The sequence below is a fragment of the Girardinichthys multiradiatus genome, chromosome 14, assembly GCF_021462225.1.
Source record: "Girardinichthys multiradiatus isolate DD_20200921_A chromosome 14, DD_fGirMul_XY1, whole genome shotgun sequence".
Classification (NCBI taxonomy): Eukaryota; Metazoa; Chordata; class Actinopteri; order Cyprinodontiformes; family Goodeidae; genus Girardinichthys; species Girardinichthys multiradiatus.
The window spans coordinates 43,994,955-44,015,294 of NC_061807.1; the positions used below are offsets into that span (position 1 = coordinate 43,994,955).

The following is a 20,340-nucleotide window of genomic DNA, read 5'->3' on the forward strand; positions in this document are numbered from 1 at the left end:
GCACTTTGGCTAATGATTACTAGCTAGTTTAGTTAAGTTTTCAATGGAATAGAATAGAATAGAATAACGTGTATCAGCAGCAAAGTGAGGGCAAATGGAAGCATGCAGACACATACAAAACTATAACACAAATAACTATACAGTAAGGGACAAATCTACAACATTGGAAAAATACAGTATCTTGCAGCTATTAAACATAGGATACTAAAATGAAATTAATCTCATAATCCGATATTATGAGGTGAAAGAAAAACAGATTTTCATTTTTTTACTTTTCACAAAAATTGTGCTGTGCATTTATATTCAGCTATTTACTCTAATACCCCAAAATACAATCCATTGACACAGTTGCCTACTAACTTGTAAATGAAATTCACGTTTGTGTAATGTAATCTTAATCCTCTTCAAGAGACTATTGTACAACAACAGAGGGTCTTCAGTCAGAGGCTTCTCAAGATCTGCTGTAAGACAGACCACTACAGGAGATGATCATAGTAGTCAGGAAAGTGATGAATCTCTCCTCGAATCCACTGATGAGTATTATTAGTCATAATTCCTCAGATTAGCCTTACATTATCTTTGCTGTACCATTTCCCAAATGAACACAAGAGTCATAAAAAGAATTGCAATACCAATCATTAGCATCAGAACAGACCATCTTCCATTTAACTGCATCGTGACCTTGAAGTGGAATGTCCTTTCTTCTGGTACTGAAAGCAAACAGTTTTTTTTCAAAGAAAACAAATTATAAATGCAACTCACAAAACCAAAAAAAACAATAATCCTGCTGTCTCTCCAGAGTGGCTTCAAGCTGCCCTGTTACCAGTCTGGTACAGGTGGGCGGTCGTAGGAAGCTCCTCTAGAAATATATTTAGAAACAGCAACTCTAACCTGCTGGCAGTTAAGCTTCCATAGTCCAACTAAACAACAGTGGAAATGAACACATTCAAATTTGTAATAATACCATAATGATAGATATCAAGCAATAACCATGAAAGTTAGATAAAAGCATCCGGGATTTCCTCCTCAGAGTCAGTTTCGCTGTCAAAGTGGGACAAAAGAATTTGGCTGACCCTCGCTGTCCAGGCAAAGGAGCCCCTAGTAGCCACCAAATATTAAGAAATTAAGGAGAATAAGCATCATGGCGCATGTTTGACTGTCTCTCTGTTGCAGACGTCACCAGTCCATCATCCAGAGAAAGGTTATATGCAATGTGTAGAGGTCTTCCCTGTATGTTTCCTATGTGTCTCTCACTGTGGTGTGTGTGCAGTGAGGCAAATGACCTTATGATTTCTAACTTTCAAGCAATGCGATGGCCTTAAGTAGATTCTGAAATAACGTTGCACTGCCCAAGGGATTATTGTGCCCTTGTAAGTACAGTGTTCTTCAACCACCTCTTCAATCACTCGCCAGTGATCAGCTTACAGTTCTTTGTCTTGTGGTGGTCCGCTGTCCTCACACCTTTCAGGCCGTGGATGATCCAGTTGGAAGATGACTTGTGTCCTGGAAGCCAGATGAAGCTGGAGGAGCTTTCCTGCAGCTTTCCTGGGTGTCTAGTAGGATCTGATATGGGCTATTCCAGCCCTGGACTTCCTGTGTTTTCTCCTAAATTCTCTGACCAGAATCCAGTCGCCAGGAATAAAGGACTGGAGGGTGGAAGTGGCTGTTTCTGGTAATGCAGCCTTCACCATCTGTGAAACTTGAGAAAAGACAGTGGGCAGGTTTTGACACAAAGATGTGGAAGAAAATTATCTTGGCAATATCCCCAAGTCCAAATTAGGAGACCTGCCACACAGCACTTCAAAAGGACTGAGATTTGCCTGTCCTTTGTCTCAATCTCATATAAGTGAGAATAATAGGTAGAGCCTTCACAACACTTGGCTAATTTTCAATTCAAAGTCCCATTCTCAAACCTAAGTGCTTAACTACATGAACTTCATCAAAACATCCAACAAAATCCAAAGAATTGATCTTCAGACTTCACCTGATATACTAGCAATGACCATCAGCTAAATATTCTGAATATCAAAAATGTGACATGATGTTTGAGGAAGGTCTGACTACAGGTCATTATTTCCATAGTTTCAGAATACCCAAAAATAATTTTCAAAAATGGTCTAATTTGTGGAGATATAAAATTTCACAAAAGAATCAACAGCATACTTTCAGAGAGGTTTTCAGAATGTGGTCTTAAGGAGCTATGCACCATTTATATAAACAAAGTACAACGTCTCTCTCGCATTGTCACTAAGTCCTCACTGGAGGTATGAGCTACCCTTTTTTTTTTCATAAGTCCTAAAACTTTTGGAACCCCATGTTACTTTATTCTGACATTCCCCTCTTCTGGCGCAGGGTCCAACCCATGCGACAATCCAGCAAAAGGTTTAAACAAAAATGTTCTAGTAACCAAGATCACATTACATAGAACCAAAGAGATGAATTCTGACATAACTATGTGTCACTATGAATTTAATGAAAGCAAAATAAAGAAAATCCAGATGTTTTTAACTGCAATTCAGTTCCATTAACAACAAATCACAAACTTTAATTATTCAGTTCATCAATGTCTCACTTAGAAATTAATAATATTATTAAAATTATTAATTAATAATGGACATCTAATGTAATTCAGATGCATAAACCCTACAAATTTGAATCTAATAAATAATTCCCACCAAGTATAAAGTCATGACTCAGATTCTTTATCAAAAATATATTCCTTACTTTTGGCATATCTTGAACTGTCAGCTAGCTTAAGGGTACCAGGGAAACTTCCAATCTAATAAATCACCAATGATTCTGCATGCAAAACTAATCCTTCAAACTAGTTTAAACTATTTCATTAACCTTTTAATAGTAAAACACATAAATCTAAAAGTCATGCTACATCCTTAATTATTATACAAAAAAACATGTTTTTAAGGCGACAATCACTACAAGCATTTTGATTCTTTTGTCTCTTAAACAGTGTTAAAACTCAGGAAGGGAGGTGCTGAGCGTTTCCATGACAGCAAAGGCGTGAACCAACCTGGTAGGTGGGCGGAGTCAGGCAGAACTAACCTTTGATGGGCAGCCTATTGGTTGACCCACAGTTTCTTCATTCCAACCCATTTTAGTGAACCTTAAACTGCAAAACTGTTAACATGCACCTACCTCAGAAACAAGCTGCTTCTTAACTCTCCTGAAAACTCAAAGTTTAATCAATCTGGGATTTAGAAACATTATTCTAAACATGATTATTGTGTCATACAACATACAAACATACATTCATTCCAACAAACACAAAGACAAAACATCAAAGACAAACAAATGGCCAAATTTGAAGCTTCAAGAATTAAAAGAAATTTTTAACAATCTCTTTTCAGAATATGTTTTCTCAGCCATATCTTTTAATGCTATAATTGATCAATTTTGTTATGACAATCTTCAGGATCCGTTTTTTAAAAATGAGTTTACATAGTCCAAAAAGATCTCAAAGTATTTAGAAGCACAGCAACAGTTTCCTATGAAATGAATCCAAATTTACTGATGCTGAAACCTTTTGCTAATTCTTTGTACTGTAACTCTATAATAATAACTACAATCCTGAGAGTTATTGTTATAATTCTCTTTTTGTTTGGCTCAATTTGATCGCAGCTGTATTGCAGAATTTCAGGTTAAATGCAAAGTAGTATTTTAATTCAATTCAATTCAAATTCAAAGATACTTTATTGATCCCCGAGGGGAAATTAGAAAAGTCGGCGTTGACATTTTTATGGTATACCCAAACTAAACAAAACTGCAGTGTTTGACTTAATCAGAAATTAAGATAAGAAGCTTGTCTCCAAACTGGACTTTTTCCTACATAGTGTTTCAAAAAGAACAAACCTCATTTTCTTTAATTTGGGCTATTTGAATTTTGAGAGTTGGGGAGAAACATTAGAAAAATTACTAGAACCCCTCTTTTACAATCCAAATGCTGATAAATGTTCCAATATTTTATCTCTTAGTAATTTGAAATCACCTTGTGTACCTTTGTACTCATATGTATTCTTTTAATCTTCAAACCCTAAGAAATCAAACAAGGAGACTGGAGTTTGAGCCGACCATCCTCTTACTGTTAAGAGGGCCTTTATTTCTTTTCTTTTCCTAAAATTAAGGATTTTACTTGTCTTGATTCTGTTATAAAAATCCTAACCTTGGTTCCAAAACAAAACTCTTAAACCCCAATCTGTGTCCCCAGAGTAGAAATTTTGAACATTATTGCATTTCAAAGCCACCAAATGACTGGAACTCATCATTGGCTTAGATCTATTTTAATAGGTAATCGGTCTACCTTTAATTAAATATTATAATTTTATGGACCCAAAATCTATGGCTTACAGGCTTCAGGAGTCCAGGAACCACAAGTTGAGTACTACTGCATTGAACAATGGTGTTAACTTTCTGCAGAGATTGAAGGATTGGCTAAATATATTATTTCTGCCTGGACAATGATCAGATTTAAAATCACTAGTTCACAGCTCCTAATTTACCTCAGATCATATTTGCTCCTATCCCAGTTCATAAGAAGCTTCAGACAAACATTATGCTAAAAAGCCAAAAAACAAAACAAACAAAAACCAGATCTGTTTTAAAATAAAGAAAAGCATGCTTAAAAAACTTGGTACTGTGGTGGAAAATAACTCCACGGTTCTGAAGGCCTTTTCATGCAGAGTCTTTTAGGAAACATGAGATTAGTTTAATTTTTGTGTGGTACCACTGTCCAATCAGATTCTTTCTAAATAACCCCATTTTTCATTCTCATTTTAAAGGTTTGTTTTACCAAGGGAAATGTGTTTAACAAAACCAATTACTCTCAAAGTTTTAAAAGTTTTTAGCTGGTGATATCTCAGAAAACAACAAGTGTTTTAAGACTCCTATGCAACACAGAACTGATTAGGTTTCTCTTTCCTTCTCCAAAGGGAGAAAAAGGAAACTGCAGAACCAAGCCTTTCATAGTTTTTGTCAGGATCTGATATAAGGTACAGTGTAAATCAACACGCTGCATGAATCAGAAGAGGGAAGAAAAACCTAATATAACCTCTTCCCAGCAGCTGCTGTGAAAAACAATGAATTTGTACCTTCCATAAGCCTCAGTTAGCATTTGCGGACAAAAACTGCGCCAAACTGTAAATACTGTGTCAGAAACTGTATGAAGACCATCTGCAGTAGAACTAAGCCTGTTTTCATGAGGTCTCTACCCATTAGATTTATGGGATACAAATTCTGACAACAGAAAATAATACCTGAAGGAGAAACCCATCAGGTTTTATGCATGCGCTGGGTTTTATAAAAATGCTCCTTCATGAGATCTGTCCTGAGAATGACATAGAAACACTTGGTTACTGCTGAGTTTTGGAGATGTTGTAACTTCCTCTGCTTTTAATAACTTTTAATAACTAGAATAATTGACCCTGAATATTCCACGACAAAAGAGAACTTGTTTCTCTAAAAGAATTAGCCGCAAAGTATCAAATGAGCTAAGTTATCACCCTTTTAAAGATACTTTTCTAACCCTAAAATAATGTTTTAACCCGCTATATCTGTCAACGTCAAGCAAACGTCACATGAGCAGCGGTTAATAAGCGTTCTTCATTGCAGAAAATAGGAAACGATTTATGCAAATGTGTGCGTGTTTGTACGTTACCCCCATCAGTTTCTTAATCGCTCCAGAGTCAGACTGTCAGGCACAGAGTTCTCCATCAGTCCAAAAAACAACCAGGCCCTTCCCCGGTCTGTTGGTGAGACATTCAATCATTCTTTGTCCACTTTAACTTCTCCAGGAGGGAGAAAGAAGAAACTTTGCTCCGGTTTCTCTTCTGCCCGCATAAGATGCTTTCAATATAAATCCAGTGCATTCACTCTTCTGGCTCTTGCAAACAGCATGGATTGTTGTCCATCTCAGTGGGTCCAGACTTCTTCTGAGTTTCGTTTTTTTTTTTTTGTGGAAACTCACACTGCGATTTTCAACATGCAGGAAGGCAGATCTCTCTCTTTCAGGCCGTGCTGGAGAAGCGTCTCTGGCGGAGTAGCCATGGAGAAGGGCAGGTTTCTAAAATCCAGACTCAAAAACGCAGATGTTGAACTTAAATCCCATATATGTGTGTATTTGTGTGTGAGAGAGGCAGAAGAAAAAGTTTAGTATAGGTTCAGATTTTGCACAAAGAAATATTATCAGTCAGTCATCCTTCCTTCCTTCCATAACATGAACTATACTCCTTTCTAAAACAACTTTCTTTTCGACTCTCTAATGTCCCTTTTTACTTTTTTATCTTCTTTTCCGACTGATCACAATATTTAAGACAAACGAAAGTTCCTTCAGGAAAGTTTTAACTCTTTAACCCCTTACTTGATGCACTCTATGCTTTTTAATCTTTTTCTTATGTTTTTTTATTTTTCCATCAACTGTTTTACTTGAAACTATTTAAACTATTTAACTTATTTACACTCAAACTTCCACGCTGTGAAAAACCAAACTTATCTTCCAAATTAAAGCACATTTAACACAATCATCCCCACTTTTTCCTTTCATTATTTTATAAATCAGAGTATGAAGAAGGAGACACCCCTGATGCCTCAAGGTTCCGGAACCATTTTTTTTTTCCTTTTTACCCGTTCAGCGGCACGTCTGCCGACTGGCTTTTCTCCTTTATGAGGTGTAGAAAATTGCTAAAAACCACCAGCAAAACCCTGTGTTCTGCTTTATCCCATTGTTACCAATGAGAACCTCCCTGCCATTCCTTAACAGGTTAACCGGGCCCTCAGCTGATGTCCTCCCTCTCGCAACTCTGGAACCTAATTAATTAGTTAGGAGATGATGGTTAATGTGTAATAAAAATAATAATATACATTATATCATACAGAGCAACTTCTCAGCCAGATATATTTGAAGACAAATAGTTCGGATCCAATCAGCCAGAAGCCGCAAGCGGGCATGAGGACTCCCCTCCGTAATATGGAAGTGGACTGAGAACAACTCTCAGGCTGGCCAGGCGTCCGTGTCCCCTCCTGCGGTCTCCTCTGGCACGTTAGATCCTGTTCGTGACGCTAAAATTGTTGTGGAATTTTCTTATCAAAGTGGGTAGAAGTTGACTCATAACAAGAGAAAATCCGGACTTTGTCTTTATAAGTTTTATTCAAAGGCATTCAGCATTTGAAGACCCTGACACTGAGGTTAGTCAGTGAAACAGAGCCCCGAACGCCATGTACACAACGTATTTATACCAGAACATGACAGTGTTATCTCAACTTCAAAGAGTCTGTGTTTTACGACCCTAGACCCTTCTTGGGTTCACAGGTGAGAAGGTTACCTAGGAATAACATCTGATCTTCCAAAGGCATCACCCTAACAAATGGCCTTAACCATTAAACTTCTGATAATGGCTTTTACAGCTTCCTCCACTAAAAGATGTTCAGGGGAGTGAGGTAACCCAAAGTCATACACTTTGGAACACTTACTACAAAAATTTCCATCACAGATGTTTTGTTTTTTGTTGGTTATACTGTAGTTTCAGAGCATTTTACCAAGTCCCTAAGCCCTCTGTGTTTACAGTAGATATGTGAATGTTTACATTTTCAAAAATAGCTGCTTGACTCGGCACATTCAACACTCACTTACAGTAACAGTGTTGCACTGTTGCTAAGTGGTGCACAACAGGAACTGATGTCTGATTTTGCACAGAAGTGGTTGCTGAGTCTGTATTTTTAACCTCCCCATTTAGAAGACATTCTTTTAAGTTCCTCTTCTGCTTCCATGTAGATATAATTGATTGTGCAGAGCAGAGAATGACACCTGTAGAGCTTATTTGTATCTGGTTGCCTTTGTAAATGGAGTTGTGTCAAAGGAGGAGTCTAGTATTCCATCATTGGTGCTCAATCAAGTGTGTGAGCATTTACACAGCAAGGATCTGTTTGAAGAGTTTCAGTCAGGCTTCAGAGCTCATAGCACTGAAACAGCCCTGCTGAAAGTCACTAATGATATTCTTATGGCCTCAGAACCAGTACAGACACAAGTCCATTATCTGTTAGATCTCAGTGCTGCATTTAATACAGTCGATCACAATATTCTCTTAGAAAGGCTGGAATAAGCTGTAGGTATCAGGGGAACAGCGCTAGGCTGGTTTAAATCTTATTTGTCTGACAGATTCCAGATTGTTAATGTGAATGATAAATCATCTTTAAACTCCAGGGTTAATTGTGGAGTACCACAGGGTTCAATGCTTGGGCCAATTCTCTTTACTATACAGGTCCTTCTCAAAATATTAGCATATTGTGAAAAAGTTCATTATTTTCCATAATGTCATGATGAAAATTTAACATTCATATATTTTAGATTTATTGCACACTAACTGAAATATTTCAGGTCTTTTATTGTCTTAATACGGATGATTTTGGCATACAGCTCATGAAAACCCAAAATTCCTATCTCACAAAATTAGCATATCATTAAAAGGGTCTCTAAACAAGCTATGAACCTAATCATCTGAATCAACGAGTTAACTCAAAAGATTCCTGAGGCCTTTAAAACTCCCATCCTGGTTCATCACTCAAAACCCCAATCATGGGTAAGACTGCCGACCTGACTGCTGTCCAGAAGGCCACTATTGACACCCTCAAGCAAGAGGGTAAGACACAGAAAGAAATTTCTGTACGAATAGGCTGTTCCCAGAGTGCTGTATCAAGGCACCTCAGTGGGAAGTCTGTGGGAATGAAAAAGTGTGGCAGAAAACGCTGCACAACGAGAAGAGGTGACCGGACCCTGAGGAAGATTTTGGAGAAGGGCCGATTCCAGACCTTGGGGGACCTGCGGAAGCAGTGGACTGAGTCTGGAGTAGAAACATCCAGAGCCATCGTGCACAGGCGTGTGCAGGAAATGGGCTACAGGTGCCGCATTCCCCAGGTCAAGCCACTTTTGAACCAGAAACAGTGGCAGAAGCGCCTGACCTGGGCTACAGAGAAGCAGCACTGGACTGTTGCTCAGTGGTCCAAAGTACTTTTTTCGGATGAAAGCAAATTCTGCATGTCATTCAGAAATCAAGGTGCCAGAGTCTGGAGGAAGACTGGGGAGAAGGAAATGCCAAAATGCCAGAAGTCCAGTGCCAAGTACCCACAGCCAGTGATGGTCTGGGGTGCCGTGTCAGCTGCTGGTGTTGGTCCACTGTGTTTTATCAAGGGCAGGGTCAATGCAGCTAGCTATCAGGAGATTTTGGAGCACTTCATGCTTCCATCTGCTGAAAAGCTTTATGGAGATGAAGATTTCATTTTTCAGCACGACCTGGCACCTGCTCACAGTGCCAAAACCACTGGTAAATGGTTTACTGACCATGGTATCACTGTGCTCAATTGGCCTGCCAACTGTCCTGACCTGAACCCCATAGAGAATCTGTGGGATATTGTGAAGAGAATGTTGAGAGACTCAAGACCCAACACTTTGGATGAGCTAAAGGCCGTTATCGAAGCATCCTGGGCCTCCATAAGACCTGAGCAGTGCCACAGGCTGATTGCCTCCATGCCACGCCGCATTGAAGCAGTCATTTCTGCAAAAGGATTCCCGACCAAGTATTGAGTGCATAACTGTACATGATTATTTGAAGGTTGACGTTTTTTGTATTAAAAACACTTTTCTTTTATTGGTCGGATGAAATATGCTAATTTTGTGAGATAGGAATTTTGGGTTTTCATGAGCTGTATGCCACAATCATCCGTATTAAGACAATAAAAGACCTGAAATATTTCAGTTAGTGTGCAATGAATCTAAAATATATGAATGTTAAATTTTCATCATTACATTATGGAAAATAATGAACTTTATCACAATATGCTAATATTTTGAGAAGGACCTGTATATATATGCCTCCAATAGGTAAAATTATCGGGCAGCATAGGATACATTTTCACTGTTATGCTGATGATACTTAGCTTTACTTATCCATAAATCCTGATGAGCCCAATCAGTTAGATAGACTACAGGCATGTCTTGAAGACATGAAAACTTGAGTTTAAATTTTCTGTTTCTAAATTCAGACAAGACAGAAGCTGTCATTTTTGGACCAGTCTTTGAAAAAGAAACTGCTTAGTCAATCAATTAATCTGGACAGCATGAGATTGACCTTTGGTAAAGAAGTAAAAACCTTAGTGATATTTTTGAGCAGGACATGTCATTTAAATTCCAAATTAAACTAGTTTCTGGGATTCCCTTTTTGCCAAGATTAGAAATATCCTATCCAGGAGTGACGCTGAAAAACTAGTCCATGCATTTGTTACTTCAAGGCTGGACTATTGTAATTCTTTACTATCAGGATGTCCACAAAATGCAGTTAAAAGCCTTCAGCTGATTCAAAATGCTGCAGCAAGAGTTCTGATGAAAATTAAATAGAGAGATCATATTTCTCCTATTTCAGCTTCCCTTCATTGGCTCCCTGTTAAATCCAGAATAGAATTTAAAATTCTCCTCCTCACATATAAAGCCCTTAATGATCTAGCTCCATCATACATCAGAGATCTGATTGTTCCATATATTCCTAACAGAGCACTTCGTTCTCAGACTGCAGGTTTACTGGTGGTTCCTAGAGTCTCTAGAAGTAGAATGGGAGGCAGATCAATTATTCATCAGGCTCCTCTCCTGTGGAACCAGCTCCCAGTTTTAGTCCGTGAGGCAGACACCCTGTCTACTTTAAGGCTAGGCTTAAAACCTAACTTATAGTTAGTGTGGCTTAGGTTATTCTGAGCTATCTCTGTAGTTATGCTGCTATAGGCTTAGGCAGCTGGAGGACATAATGACCACTTTCATTCTCTCTGCTACATTCTCGTACTACTCTCGAATTTTGCATTTTGTACAGCTTTTAACTTTATGTTCTGACCTTCCTGGAGGGGGGCATTGTCAAGCTTCTGCTGCCAACAACTTAATGCTCTCCTACAGATGATACACCTGTCTTTTGGTGTTTAACCCTGTCTCTCCTAGACATAGCTACTGGCTGAGCTTCTACTATGACTAACTGTATGTGCTCTCTTTCGTACTCCAGACTTGAAAACTGGCTCAGAGTTAGTCTGCTTAGCTGTCTTTATCTCCTAGATGAAGCAACTAAAGGAGATGTAACCATTATTTTTTAACTTTTCTCTCCTATAGAAAGTACTTCTGGATCAGTGCTTCTTTGTTCTCTTTGAGTCTCTGCTCTGTTCTCTCTAACACCCAGTCGGTCGTGGCAGATGGCCGCTCACACTGAGCCTGGTTCTGCTGGAGGTTTCTTCCTGTTAAAAGCGAGTTTTTCCTCTCCACTGTCACTACATGCATGCTCAGTATGAGGGATTGCTGCAAAGTCAACGCCAGTGACTGTCCACTGTCTCTACATGCTCATCCAGGAGGAGTGAATGCTGCAAGTCACTGACTCGATGCAATCTGCTGGGTTTCCTTAGATAGAAAAACGTTTAACCAATTTAAATAATAAACTGAATCTGACTGCACTGTTTCATAGTTAGGATTAATTGGAATGTATGTACCTGACTTGAAATCTGAATGATTCGATTAAACTGACTTTGTAAAGTGCCTTAAGACGACGTGTTTCTTGTTATGTGGTTTGTTTTCATGGAATTCAATTCAGTTTTTTTATACATTATACATATATACACTCACCCGGCACTTTATTAGGTACACCTGTCCAACTGTTCATTAACACACATTTCTAATCAGCCAGTCCCATGGCAGCAACTCAATGCATTTAGGCATGTAGACATGGTCAAGACAATCTGCAGCAGTTCAAACTGAGCATCAGAATGGGGAAGAAAGATGATGTAAATTACTTTGAACGTGGCATGGTTGTTGGTGCCAGACGGGCTGGTCTGAGTATTTCAGAAACTGCTGGTCTACTGGGATTTTCACGCACTACCATCTCTAGGGTTTAAAGAGAATGGTCCGAAAATATCCAGTGAACAGCAGTTCTGTGGTCGCAAATGCCTTTTTGATGCCAGAGGTCAGAGGAGAATGGCCAGACTGGTTCGAGCTGATAGAAAGGCAACAGTAACTCAAATAACCACTCGTTACAACCATGGCATGCAGAAGAGCATCTCTGAATGCACAACACGTCAAACCTTGAGGCGGATGGACTACAGCAACAGAAGACCACTCCTGTCAGCTAAGAACAGGAAGCTGAGGCAACAATTCACTCAGGCTCACCAAAATTGGACAACAGAAGATTGGAAAAACGTTGCCTGGTCTGATGAGTCTCGATTTCTGCTGCGACATTCGGATGGTAGGGTCAGAATTTGGCGTCAACAACATGAAAGCATGGATCCATCCTGCCTTGTATCAACGGTTCAGGCTGGTGGCGGTGGTGTAATGGTGTGGGGGATATTTTCTTGGCACACTCTGGGCCCCTTAGTACCAATTGAGCTTCAACGCCACAGCCTACCTGAGTATTGTTGCTGACCCTGTCCATCCCTTTATGACCACAGTGTACCCATCTTCTGATGGTTACTTCCAGCAGGATAACGCGCCATGTCATAAAGCCCGAATCATCTCAGACTGGTTTCTTGAACATGACAATGAGTTCACTGTACTCAAATGGCCTCCACCATCACCAGATCTCAATCCAATAGAGCACCTTTGGGATGTGGTGGAACGGGAGATTCGCATCATGGATGTACAGCTGACAAATTTGCAGCATCTGTGTGATGCTATCATGTAAATATGGACCAAACTCTGAGGAATGTTTCCAGTACCTTGTTGAATCTATGCCACGAAGATAGAGAGAGATAGAGAAACCCTTCAAACATCAACAACTAAAAGTGAGGAGTGGGACATATCCTTAAACTAATGTCAGTCATGGTAGATGGTTACAGGAAGCACCTCACTTTCAACCAAAAGGGGGAATACTACCTGTTAGGGGGTAGTGGGTCCTAACTTTTTTCTCAGTTAGAAATCATGTTTTTGTTTATGTTTTTAGTTTAATCAGTGAAACAAGGTTAGGTTTTCGTTTTTCCTGTAGTCAAATTATTTTCTTTTTCAGAGATAGAAATGAAGTCAGACAAACTTGTGAACATTTCTTAGTAAAATAGGCATAATCTTATAGGGTGTACTAAGTTTTTGTGCTTTTATACTTTGTTGTGTGTGCAACTGGCAGTGATTTTCAGTTTTCTCAGATTTTTGTAAGCAAATATATATTTAACAAGGAATTGTAATATTTGTATTATACAGTATATTATCGAAAATATCGAAGAGAGTGTTCTAATTTCCATCTCAGCTACAAGATGGTAGTGTTCAACTACAATAAACTGGGTATAATGTATACTTTCTTCCAACAATAAGGCTGCTAACCCCAAGCCCTCAATTGTTCCCAGAATTTCTTGTGCTTAATGGTCTGATAATGGGTTAACTGGTAAAACTCGAGACTTGGCTCTGATCACAATGATTTGTTTGTCATTGCAGATACTAATAGCTGGGAATGTGGCAGTGGCTGCAAATAACCTTCATCTGCCAAAAGTAAGTCACCTGCTGAAATGAAGAGAGATGATATACAGGTCCTTCTCAAAAAATTAGCATATTGTGATGAAGTTAATTATTTTCCATAATGTCATGATGAAAATTTAACATTCATATATTTTAGATTCATTGCACACTAACTGAAATATTTCAGGTCTTTTATTGTCTTAATACGGATGATTTGGGCATACAGCTCATGAAAACCCAAAATTCCTATCTCACAAAATTAGCATGTTATTAAAAGGGTCTCTAAACGAGCTATGAACCTAATTATCTGAATCAACGAGTTAACTCTAAACACCTGCAAAAGATTCCTGAGGCCTTTAAAACTCCCAGCCTGGTTCATCACTCAAAACCCCAATCATGGGTTAGACTGCCGACCTGACTGCTGTCCAGAAGGCCACTATTGGCACCCTCAAGCAAGAGGGTAAGACACAGAAAGAAATTTCTGAACGAATAGGCTGTTCCCAGAGTGCTGTATCAAGGCACCTCAGTGGGAAGTCTGTGGGAAGGAAAAAGTGTGGCAGAAAACGCTGCACAACGAGAAGAGGTGACCGGACCCTGAGGAAAATTGTGGAGAAGGGCCGATTCTAGACCTTGGGGGACCTGCGGAAGCAGTGGACTGAGTCTGGAGTAGAAACATCCAGAGCCACCGTGCACAGGCGTGTGCAGGAAAGGGGCTACAGGTGCCGCGTTCCCCAGACTTGGGCTACAGAGAAGCAGCACTGGACTGTTGCTCAGTGGTCCAAAGTACTTTTTTCGGATGAAAGCAAATTCTGCATGTCATTCGGAAATCAAGGTGCCAGAGTCTGGAGGAAGACTGGGGAGAAGGAAATGCCAAAATGCCAGAAGTCCAGTGTCAAGTACCCACAGTCAGTGATGGTCTGGGGTGCCGTGTCAGCTGCTGGTGTTGGTCCACTGTGTTTTATCAAGGGCAGGGTCAATGCAGCTAGCTATCAGGAGATTTTGGAGCACTTCATGCTTCCATCTGCTGAAAAGCTTTATGGAGATGAAGATTTCATTTTTCAGCACGACCTGGCACCTGCTCACAGTGCCAAAACCACTGGTAAATGGTTTACTGACCATGGTATCACTGTGCTCAATTGGCCTGCCAACTCTCCTGACCTGAACCCCATAGAGAATCTGTGGGATATTGTGAAGAGAACGTTGAGAGACTCAAGACCCAACACTCTGGATGAGCTAAAGGCCGCTATCGAAGCATCCTGGGCCTCCATAAGACCTCAGCAGTGCCACAGGCTGATTGCCTCCATGCCACGCCGCATTGAAGCAGTCATTTCTGCCAAAGGATTCCCGACCAAGTATTGAGTGCATAACTGTACACGATTATTTGAAGGTTGACGTTGTTTGTATTAAAAACACTTTTCTTTTATTGGTCGGATGAAATATGCTAATTTTGTGAGATAGGAATTTTGGGTTTTCATGAGCTGTATGCCAAAATCATCCGTATTAAGACAATAAAAGACTTGAAATATTTCAGTTAGTGTGCAATGAATCTAAAATATATGAATGTTAAATTTTCATCATTACATTATAGAAAATAATGAACTTTATCACAATATGCTAATATTTTGAGAAGGACCTGTAGTTAAACATAACTACTGCAGGGAACAATCAGCCTCTTCTTATTATGTTTAATGTCAATAACTCCACCAATCACACTTGTTACCAAAATTCACAATTTCCTCTATAAAATTTATTTCGTCTTTCTATTAAGTTTTTAACAAATTCCTTCCTAAAAGCAGAGCGAAATGTTATTTTTGCATAAAATTTATTAGAAAAGTAAGCATATAAAATATAACATTTTATAAATATATACATTTAATTTATAAATATCTATATTTATAAATATTGGAGTTGAAGGGAGAAATACTCTAACATCAATCAGTGTCTACTAAGGATAAAAACAAGGATTGTTTTAATAACTAATAGCTCAATAAACCCAATTACAATGTTATGGTAAACTACACACTACTTGTGGACTGAGAGTTAAAATGGAATGAAAACTCTTTCAGTAAGAATTAAACTGAATGAAACCCTGAAACCTTTCTTTTTAAATAAATTAGCATTGATTGTCTAAGTTTATGACCACATGGTAATTTTAGGAGAGGACAGGAAAAGACTCAAGGTTTTAGAAGTGTTTGGAACATTCCAACATGGAAACAGGTGAGTGTCATGATTGGGTATAAAAGAAGCATCCCTGAAAGGCTTAGACGTTCACAAGCAAGAATGGGGCAAAGTTCACCACTTTGTGAACAACTGCATGAGCAAATTGTCCAGCAGTTTAAGAACGTTTCTCAGGACCGGACCAGCAGTGTAAATGGACCCTAAGACATCGTATCAAACAATCTGCTTCCTTGTGTGACATCCTGGAAAATACAGGACTCAGGCAAGATATCAGGAAGAGAATTGTAGACCTAACAAGCCTGGTACATCTAAGAAAGAAAGGTTAAGACAGCTTGTCCTAATTATCCCCATGAATTGCTGGATTCACATAGCAGCAGATCATAACTTCCCTTATTGGTTGTTCTTCAGTTGTTGAATACGATGGCATCAGATTGTTGTCAACTTTGGATCCAAGGATTCTTTGAAGCAGGGTCTTACTTGTCAGCAAGTTTTAAAGACATTCAGCCACTGGTAATGAGAAATAGGTGTGGCTGGGAGAAAGGTTTTGTTAATGGATCCATGACATCACAGGAAATCCAGATGTCACTCTTCCTTCCTGGGCAGTACTAAAAGTAGGTTAATGCAGTGCATTTAGCGATTCAGAGTTTTTTACCAGTCTCTTTGTTTGAACAGAGTTCAGTCCATGTTTGATCCCAGGCCGCTACCCTCCTTGAGCTCAGAAAAAAATATGTTTCTTGTCACAAATTGAGCAGGTGGTTAAACAGACTGCAGTAATGTTTCATTAACTGGCAGGAGCATTAATAAGCTAGAGTCCATACATGCAGCAGCTAAGTCTTGTGCAACTGGAGATCATGGTAACATGATGCAAAAGAGCTGCAAATTAGAGTACTGTCAACAAAAAACTAGCTGACATGGCTTCCAACAACCAGCTGCTGAGGAAACAGAGAAGTGAAACTTTCTAGTAGTACTGAATTTTATTATATGATAGCTTTAACATTAGCGAGTCCTTCTCTGTAGTGTTTAATATATGAATATGTTCAAAGCAATAATTTTTCATTGTAAAGTAACACTTTTTTCTTTGTGACAGCTCAGAGCCTGTTTGGGGATGCAGGTCGTGGCCTGTGCTGCCTCCGTCCTCAGCATAATGTTAAGCTTCATAAAAATGGGACAGTCGTTGAACACCTGCTGGTATCACATGTATGACAGCATTGTTCACAACAATACATCCTCTTACCTTGAAATCTGTCATGAGATTGAGGTAAAGACTCTTCTGATAAGAAGTAAAATGCCGTTTTAGGATCTAAGCTAACTGATATTGTAACATATGAAAGTAACTGATGTCTGAACGTAGGAGTTTTGCTGCCATTAAATGTTTGCTAATCTTATCCAACTTTCAGATGATCCATTCCCACTTCTTCGCTGGAGGTGTGGTCATCCAGGTTACTCTGCTGGCCATCTCTGCCACTCTGGCTGCCTACTGCTGCAAAGTGGTCAACTGTTGTGGGCCACCCCCCAAAATGGTGAGTTCAAAAACCAACTGCAGCTCAATATTAGCACATCTGTGTATCTGTTAACACCTGAATCCAAACACCTGTGGGTGTATGAGTGAGGGCACTTGTGTATATATAACTTCTCCATAAAAATATGCAAGAGGTTCAAAGCCAGCTGTGGTTATCAAACAATATGCCAACTTTTGAACATCTCACAGATACAAGCAAGCAATTGACAAAAACCCCACTCTAGATGCGCAAAACTGACAGGGTGGGACAAATATTGGACTTTTTAGAAATCAAAATACATTGTAAGTTAGCAATATTTTTGTAAGACTCAACCATTCTTTTCCTTACATTCTTTCTTTATTTTTGCCTTAACAGCCAGTGATCACTGTCCAATCACCTCTTGACCAGCAGAGAGAAGAATGACTGGACTATGTGCAGCCACAAACAAATGCTACAAAATTAATGCTCAACTAAGCCACATTTTATACAAGCATTGGCTGAAATTATTGTGTTTAATGTCTAATCACTAATGCACTCCCAAAGAAATAATACAAATGCAGTATTTCGTTTTTCATGCACATATAACTTTGCTTTCATTGCTCTCTTTAGCTTTTTTTCAATTTACAAATCTTTTAAAAGGTCTGCAGATAGTGCATTGCATTTGTACATTGAAGTTGTTTTAAAGTAACCAGATGGAATGCTAAGAGTTGTTTCGTTGTAAGAAGGAGCAAAACGTGTGCAGATGATGGTATTCACCAAAATTTGATTCTTTGTTCTGTTTAACAGTTCTGCTTAATGTTCAGTGGTTTCCATGACACTGGGTCACAATTGTGTAACAAAGTCAGCTGAAAGAATTCTGAAGTCTGTTTGGAAAAAGTGCCAATGAAATGTTAGCAAAATGCTAAATAACTGCTTTAATGTTGACTCACAGTTCCCAGTAACTCATGAAATTCTTTCAGTTACCTAATCTTAATTCCAATCCTGGTCTGGGATTTGCATTCAATCATTTTCAACATAAATGTCATATTATTTGGGGGCTTTTAATGATTTATTGAACTGTTTTGATTTCCAGAGTGGACTCATAATGAAACAACTTCAATGGTTTTTAAAGTACTGGGTGACAAGTTTATTTTATTGTGCATCTCCTCTATAACACAAAGGCGCTACAGGGTCTGTAGAATAATACTACAGAATCTAATTTCAGCAAATATTTGGGTAAATGTCGTTTAGGGATTTGCATCTCAATCACCACTGTTTTGTGGACATTAGTAAGCTTTGGCTTACTTCTGGTTGGATATTTTACACTCTTCTTGATAGGTTAAGTACATTTTTATTTCCTGGCTTTTAAGCGTTGTCCAAACATGTTCCACTTCCCTGTGCAAAAGGGTTTATCTAGTTCAAAACTGGGTCCAAATTGCTACCATCTAGCTGTTGATTTGAGTTGAAGTTGAAGAATGTGGAGGTAGTGCTTCATCATCGTTCTACTCGCTTTGTATAATCCATTAATAGCACTGGGAGTGAAACAGACCCTCACTATGTTGCTGTCACCACCATGCTTCACAGCTGGTACCGGGTTTTCAGGTCTGAAAGTCTCCCCTAGACTCCTCTGAACATAGTTTTTTGTAATTTTGGCCAAATAACTAAATATTTTCTCATCTGATGTTAAAACTGTTCTATAGAAGGTATGTGGCTTGTGCATGTGAGCAGCTGCAATAGAGATTGAAGTGAAAAGTTTTTGAAGAGGAGCTTAAAACTTGATTATCACCTTCCCAGTCATTGCTAATGTTAAACTCCCTTCAAATATCCCTTCAAATTTCAGCCTAATGAAACTTTTTTATTTGAGGATGACAGTTTGAGTCAGATGGTTGAAACTTTGACACAGTTGAGTGTTCCTACAATAAATCTGATTAAGTTTTAAAAAGAATAAAGTCTCAAATTAAGCTTCTGCAAAAGCTTCAACATGAACGCGGTTAAAAATTCAGGGACCAGGCTTGAAAGCAGGAGGAAACCAACCACTTTAAATGAACTTGACTAATTTTGCTCAGTTGAGTGATCAAATATCCACCTGGAATTATGCCAGAAACCTCACTGATACAAAGAGCATCTAGTTTCGTTGCACCTCACTGAGAGACATTTATCCAGAAATTTGGGTGGTGTATGTATAATTATGACCCTCGATACAAGGAAAATTCTCAATAAATGCAAACTTGTACAACAGATTAAACAACATTAATGTGGCATTAATGATGACTGAATGAACTGTTGACTCAGATGCATGTGTCGCAAGTCATAATTTATGTTTTGGAGGTACTGTATGTATTCAAAGCATCAGTTGTTTCTAGCAATTAATTCTCAAAAAAAGAACAAAGGAACAAATTATTTTGGTCAGTAGTGCTGTTAAATTTGAACATCTGAAAATGATAGGAGTTATTCCATACAGTATCAGTTTGAAATGCATACAGAGGGTGCCCAAACACTTACTAAATGGCTGCCTTGCCAATTTGTACATCCAGATAACACGTACTACCACACTCATCTGATTTTATCATTTGTTACTGGTTTCTATGAAATGTTGTGACTGGATAATGTTGAAGTCACTTCCACAACATAATTTTGTATTATTTCTCAAAAATGTAACATGTATTATCTGTAAGAGAAAGAATGTTTGAAAGAATGGTGTAGCCTCAGTTAAACGCAAAATCATAATCCAAAGGGCGATTATTGCAGCTGACAGTGAAACAATGCACACTGTTGTATTAAATGAGCTGCCATATATTTTGATACAGCCTTTATTAACCATTTCCATTTAGAACTCTTAGAATTATCAGTTTATGTACTGTATTTCTCAGGAGTATTTAACAAGTGTGTATTCCAAAACACATGCGCTTATTGCTGTGATTAACAGCTTTTTCTAACTTTTTTTATACTGACTGTCTCCACTGACTATATGCAGAAAAGTGAGGAAAATAAAGAAAAGGACAAATCTGTTTAATGTTTGTCTCCTTTATGGTTAAACAAAATTGATCAGCACTAGTGCCACTAACAGTCCCTTTAGAAACTACTCAACTTATCTTAAGGAAGTAACTCAGCAAATGAATCTCATTGCAACCTCTTGCATCTAGATTATTGTTGATCCATCCAATTACTGTAAGTGAGGATTAGAACTTGTTGAACCAGTAAATCAACATCACAAACCACAGC

General features: G+C 38.6%; 1 protein-coding gene across 1 annotated transcript in view; it reads left to right on the plus strand.

Annotated features, from left to right (window-relative positions):
• The window catches only part of LOC124880747, a 33,523-nt gene extending 13,397 nt beyond the window's left edge, over positions 1–20,126 (plus strand). Inside the window, exons 4-7 of the mRNA XM_047386073.1 lie at positions 13,442–13,495; positions 16,728–16,898; positions 17,038–17,160; positions 17,515–20,126. Coding sequence (XP_047242029.1) covers positions 13,442–13,495; positions 16,728–16,898; positions 17,038–17,160; positions 17,515–17,562 — 396 coding nt within the window. The 3' untranslated portion in view covers positions 17,563–20,126. The remainder of the gene's footprint in view (positions 1–13,441; positions 13,496–16,727; positions 16,899–17,037; positions 17,161–17,514) is intronic.
• Positions 20,127–20,340: the final 214 nt, after the last annotated feature.